This window comes from Crocuta crocuta, unplaced genomic scaffold, assembly GCF_008692635.1.
Source record: "Crocuta crocuta isolate KB4526 unplaced genomic scaffold, BGI_CrCroc_1.0 scaffold27, whole genome shotgun sequence".
NCBI lineage: Eukaryota > Metazoa > Chordata > Mammalia > Carnivora > Hyaenidae > Crocuta > Crocuta crocuta.
In genome coordinates, this window is record NW_027532250.1 from 1 (window position 1) to 6200 (window position 6200).

The following is a 6200-nucleotide window of genomic DNA, read 5'->3' on the forward strand; positions in this document are numbered from 1 at the left end:
GCGGGTGGGGGGGGCCCCGCTGTGCACACTTTCTGTGTCTGCTCCCCACCAGTGGCGCGGGTAGTGTCCTTCTATTTTATTCTCCTGTGTCTCCAGGTGGATGAAGTAACCGGAAAGATTGAGCAGCCAGAAGGTCAACCCAATTAGTCACAGTGCAGACAGGCTTTGGAACGCCTGCCTCTGGCCCAAAAAACAAATCTGAAACATGAGAAAATAGACAGCAGCAGCCCCCTCCCTCCTTCCTGTTTTCAAAAAGTATAAAGACTGAGCTGACATCTTTTGGAAAATAAGATGTTGATGGGAGTCCATCTACCAAACAGGAAGCAGGCTGTTAGATCTTTTGTTAGAATTGATGATGTTCTCAAAGGACTTTTCGGTTTAATTTAGAAACCTTGATTGGGAAGTAGCTTCAATGGCAGACTTGTGAAACAAAATCTAATATTCTCAAGAAAACCTTTAGATAATTACTCTGAGGAAGAACTATTGAATTCAAAACAGGCTTTTTTTCTCTTTTAGTTTTATATATTTTACCTTGTAAGAATAATGTGTGAAGAAGAAATTTCAAGTAGAGAACTGGGGGGAAATGTCACTTCTATTATAGCCTCTCATAACATTTTAGTCTGTTTCCTCTGCTGTGGGATTTTTAAAAACACCTGTGAGCCTTTTTTTTTTTTTTTTAATGTTTTAATGTTTATTGTGGAGAGAGAAAGCACCAAGCAGAGGACAGGAAGAGAGAGAGGGAGACACAGAATCTGAAACAGGCTCCAGGCTCCGAGCTGTCAGCACAGCCCGACGCAGGGCTCGAACTCACAAACTGTGATATCATGACCTAAGGAAGTCGGGTGCTCAACCGACTGAGCCACCCAGGCGCCCTTGAGTCTTTTATTTTAAACGAACAGGGATTAAATTGGTACAAAGAAGGGAAACCGAGATTAAGACTTTGGTACATTTCTTTCTAGTCTTTTTTTCTGTATAGATTCCTTCTGGCACTAGTGAATTTTAAGTCCAGTTCTATAATGTACAGGTGTAAATACCAAAATTTAAAGTGTGGGAAGAAAAAAACCACAGTAACACAAGCAGTCTGGCTGGATCATTGGTAATTAACTATATATGGTCTCTGATTCCCTCCCAGCTACATCCGATACTCCCAGATCTGTGCCAAAGCAGTGAGAGATGCACTGAAGACGGAATTCAAAGCAAACGCCGAGAAGACTTCCGGCAGCACCGTAAAAATTGTGAAAATGAAAAAGGAGTAATCTGTAAGTTACAGACTTATTAGAAGAGCTGCACCTTAAGCTCTTAGAGCACTTGAAAAACAAAAGTGATTTTAGTTTTTGAATTCTGCCCACTTTTTGTTCAGTCGGTACATTTAGCTGTTAGTGGAGTAACGATTCAAAGCACACAGGTGAGGCAAGTCCCATGGCATCATCAAAGACCCTTGTTTCAGCCCTGACAAGCAGAAGTAATTGGCACGTTGATTTTCAGCTCATTTAGCAATGCTTAGGTAGAGAGCCATCTTATTTTAATTAAAACTGTTTCATTTGTCTGAACAACATCAAATAATTTGGAAGATAAACTGCCCGCTTTTGTAATTGCTGTCGGAGTTATGTAAGCGTTCAGGGGCATGACAGATTACAGTTCTTTGCATCTCTACTTCCCCCACGTCTGCCACTGTTCTCACAGATGATTTCCTTCCAGAACATAAGGGCTGCAGGTACAGGCCAGGGGCCTGCTCTTTTCTCGAGCGGCACAATCTGTAAGACCCTGCGGTGAGAGCTGTGTCTGCTAAATGCATTCTTCTGTCAGAGGGTTTGGTTCATTTTACTCCCCCAGAGATGTCGGTCAGGTACCATTACAGCCTATGCAGCAGAAGACAGTTTCGTGCAGTTCAGAAGTTCTGACTCGTTGCTCCAAACTGCTAAAGTGATCTCTAAACCTTTTTCTTGGCGTTGTTATCTCAAAGACAAGGCAAATAACCAGAGAAATGTTTTGCAGATTTAATTTTCTTGTTTTGCTTTAAAAGGGCTTCAGACCCGTAGTAGCAAAGAAATGTGATAACTATTAATCCTTTGGCAGTGTGTGGTTATGAGTAATTTTTCTTATTGGAACTGTCTCCCCTAAGCCCTTTTCATTTTCATTTTGAATTAGTAAATATTTTATGATGAGTCTGGAGATGCGGTGTTGTGAATGTGGCCCTTCTAGGGGCCCTCTGCCTCCTCCCGTGACTCAAAGTAATGCGGCCTGGTTTTATGTTGGGTTTTGTTTTGTTCTAACAGCGAACTGGCTGAGAAAGTCACTGAGCCTCTGCAGCGGAGCCAGGCCACTCTCCGCCTCGCATTGCCTTGACCTTGTGATGTCCTTGGGGTCGGGAAGTAGTGTCCCGATCCGTAAAGAAAGCAGCTCTCCCCAAGTCCTGCAGGGGATGCCCGTCAGCACAGGGGGCTTTTAGTGTCTTTAAAGGCAGACTAGTTTCTTTATTGCTAGGAGTGTACTTGGCTCTACTTAGGGAAGTTCCTGTTCAGCCAAGGCAGTGCACGTGAACCAGCACTTTCTACAGCCAAGAGCCAGGGGTCAGCATCAGCCACGTGAACTGACGCCAGAGTTATCTCCGCTCACGACAAGGAAGTCCTTGCAGTGTGGGACAGTTAAAAGACAAAGAACTAGCAACTTTGCATTTTCTTTTTTTCCTCCCAGACCCGCCTAGAGCTTGAAATGCCGCATTTTCAAGGTGAAGATGTGTGGGTTCTTGCTACAGCACACTGGAAACCGTCTCCCTTCGTGGGGAGAAAGAAAAACACCACCACCCCTGTCTTGTTCTAGACTGACGATGCCAATAAACTAAGTATGGTCCCCTCTTGCTGCTGGTGTCTGTTTTCCCTCAGACTCTTTCTCAGTTGCACTCTCTGCACACCTGCGGCATCACGGCCTTACGAGCCGGAGTGGCGGGAGGTGGCACAGGCGGGCTTAGGGCCTCGCGAGCTGAGGGACACGGGAAGGGTGTCTCACGTGCCCCAGGACAGAAAGTTCTCTTTCTCGTGATCTCTGTTAACAGAAGTAGTCTCTTAGAGAGGCTTTCACCGTCTCTTAGCTTGGAATTAGAGAAATCACATCCGAGTGGTGGGTGGGTTGTAATGAAAATAATTGCTAAAAGCATAGATTAGAAGAAAAAATGCTACACTGTGGTCTTTTTGTATTGCACACTTAACATCTGTGGGGAGGAGTTACCGATGGCGGGATTTAGGCCAGAAACGTGCTTCACGTTGTTTTGCGGGTGGATCGTGTCCCGGGAGCACGTGGCATAGGAGGTGTGGCCGAGCCTTCCAGGAACTCGCTCACTGAGCCGATGGCCGGCACTGACGGGCTGGAGCGAGAGCTTGTGAGGTTCCTGCCTGCAGGTCTAGGGTGCGGGGATGACGGCGGGCAGGTTGGTGGTGTTTGCGTGGTGACGGGCTTACTCATTAAGTACCCAGGCATGGAGACTTGTCGCAGTGTTTTGTTTTTCTCTTCCTTTGAAACTTGGAAGCACTTTGCTGAGTAAAACACCCACTGCAGAGCTCACTGCCTGGTTTTAACTGTGGAGGCCGGAGACAGAAATGGGAACGGGAAACTCTCCTGTGCGGGGCCGGTTCTCACCGGGGTACTTAAGCCAATGATCAGTTATTGGCGTCACTGAGCCGAGGAGGAGCCCAAAAACTCTTGTTTGTTCTCAGCCTTCTGGAGGCGGTTTCCATCCCCACCCCGGGACACTTCACCTGTAGGTTATACTTCCTTCGTGGCCCTGGGCACTAAGGAAGAGCTGCAGGATGAAAGGGGGGGGGGCACGGGAGCGGAGAGTCACAGGGCAGTAGCCACTGGGCCCCCCACCCCCCAATCTCTCTCAGTGTTGTTGTGCTGTTCTAAAGTCCGGGCACCCCACTATCTACCGCTGAGGTCCCTGGGATCAAGCCAGGTACTAAGAAGCATCTCTCATTACAGGGACAGGAATAAATGAATCTCAAGGCCGTCAGGCCTCTTTCATTGACAAAGCTGATGGACAGAGGGCTGAGTTCTTTGCAGCTGAGTAACCAGAGAGAAGTCCTCGATCAGCGTGGGGGGGGAATGAAGGTGAGACTCAGGGCCAGGGCTGCTGATAGGCAAAGGGGAAAGCAAAAATCAGAAACCAGTTGAGTGCCCAGCAAAGATTCTTTGAGCCTCTTTCTCTGTAGTTAAAAATCCTTAATTGATCACGGTGATAAACTTTCTGCATCCAGGCCTGGGGACTGCGGGGCCAGCCAGCAGGACTGATGTCCAGATAACCAGGGACCCTGATCAGACCTGCTTGTGTGTATTTCACTAACCATTTGAGTGATTTTTTTTTTTAATGCTTTATTTCTGAGAGAGAGAGCGTGAGCAGCAGAGGGTCAGAGAGAGAGGGAGACACAGAATCTGAAACAGGCTCCAGGCTCTGAGCTGTCAGCACAGAGCCCGACACAGGGCTCGAACCCACAAACCGTGAGATCATGACCTGAGCGAAGTCAGACGCCCATCCGACTGAGCCACCCAGGCGCCCCACCATTTGAGTGATTTTTGAGGGACTCATCAGTCACTGCTTGTGTAGTGTTCTTGTGTGTGAAGTGAAGGAACTGGACAAGCTCTAAAATGCTGATCCCATGTCTCTTGTCTCTCAGACCAGTGTCGCCATGGCAACCATAACCCCGGAAGGAATAGGCTCCTCCAAATCTTAGGGGACAGATTTCTTTTGGTTTCTGGTGGGTTCTGTGTGCGTGTTTTAATCTATTCCTACCATACAAAAGAGTAGGATGGTGAGATACATTTTGAAATATTTTTAACTACTCAAATTAATCAGTCTGAGCAGTTAGGCTCCAAGAAAAGGAATTTATTTAGTCTGAAATAAAGCAATTTAGCCATTTAAAATTGAATTTCCTTGTACTTTAATGATTACTATTGAGCAACAAAAATCTTGACAGTAACATAAATCAGCAGGTGTTTTTTTTTTTTTTTTTTAATTTAGGTCTGTACCCTTCCGTGCATCTACTTGATTGCCTTTTTAGATTTGAGAAGGAAAGTGCTAGAGGAAGCATGTGTATCATTCTTATAAAATCAGAGGTCGTACGTCTTTTCTGGCTTCTAAGAAGTTATGAACTTCTGAGAGTGTCTAGGTAACAGTTTAGGAAACGTGCTTTTGTTTTTAGTGCTTGAACCCCAAGGAGAAAGCACATAAAACTTAAGTTTTGTAAATGGAAGGCTCGTCATGAACAGCAAGACTTAATTTTCTCTTCGAACCCATTTTCGTTCTTTCTATACGAAGCGCACGTGAAGGGGTGAAGTTCCTCCGGACGAGCTGGTGTCCCCGTCCACCTGCGCCCGTATTCTTGCAGATATGACAGAAACGAAGCGGGACTGGAGGGCCTCATGGCCTGCAAGTACATCTTTCCCGCAGCGAAGGTCGGAGCGCGTTCCCATGGGCTCCCCGTGGATCAGATCATATAGCTCAGTGGTGACTCTAGAAGGCCATTAGAACCCTCCTGTCACTGGAAGGGGTGGCTGTGCTGCATGTCAGAAATAGGTAAACCTTAATTAAAAAGTTATGGATGATCTGATTACACTCTTGTGTATTTCGTCCTGTTGTAATGTGAGCGGATGAAAGTCGTGTAATGGCGAAAGCTGTTTAAGCGTGCAAACATTTATGGCAACTTCTGCAATTTAATTTGGACCGTAAAAGTTCCCTAATGAGACGACGTCCTCTGCAAGCAAGGACACTGGCCAGCCCGCGGCTGCCTCGCTCCTGCATGGGGACGGCTGCCAAGCGCGCCATGTGCCCTTTCTGAAAGAGCTGAGGCTACAGAGCATTTTCAGAAGGTGATTACTGACTGAAAGTGAAAAGGGCATTTTGAAATAGGCTTTACGAGGAAAACCGAAGACAGTGATTCACGAATTCCCAGAACCTAGCACTAATAAGAAACTTACAGAGTATAAATGTACATGTTAAAAGCGAGCTGTGCAGAAATAAAGATCAGAGGTTTGGAGTTGGTGAGTTTTGCTTGTTTGGGGCTTTCTGTGCCCAGGTGTCTCGGTGGGAAAAGCACTGCCGCTGCTTCTTCCTTCCCTTTCCCCTTCCCAGTTAGTACGTTGACACGCGCACGTGGTCTGCCCTTTTCACTAGTGGATGCCGACTCACGTTTGCCTCGCTCTAGTACCCC

The 6200-nt window shown here is 46.6% G+C and overlaps 1 protein-coding gene across 1 annotated transcript; it reads left to right on the plus strand.

Annotated features, from left to right (window-relative positions):
- Positions 1-1127: 1127 nt before the first annotated feature.
- On the plus strand, positions 1128-2857 carry ATP5F1E (ATP synthase F1 subunit epsilon; the record flags this gene model as incomplete). The annotated part of the gene is made up of 2 exons (XM_077778320.1): positions 1128-1259; positions 2695-2857. A coding segment is annotated over one exon (129 nt), but the record flags the coding sequence as incomplete, so codon positions are not given.
- Between the last annotated feature and the right edge of the window lie 3343 nt (positions 2858-6200).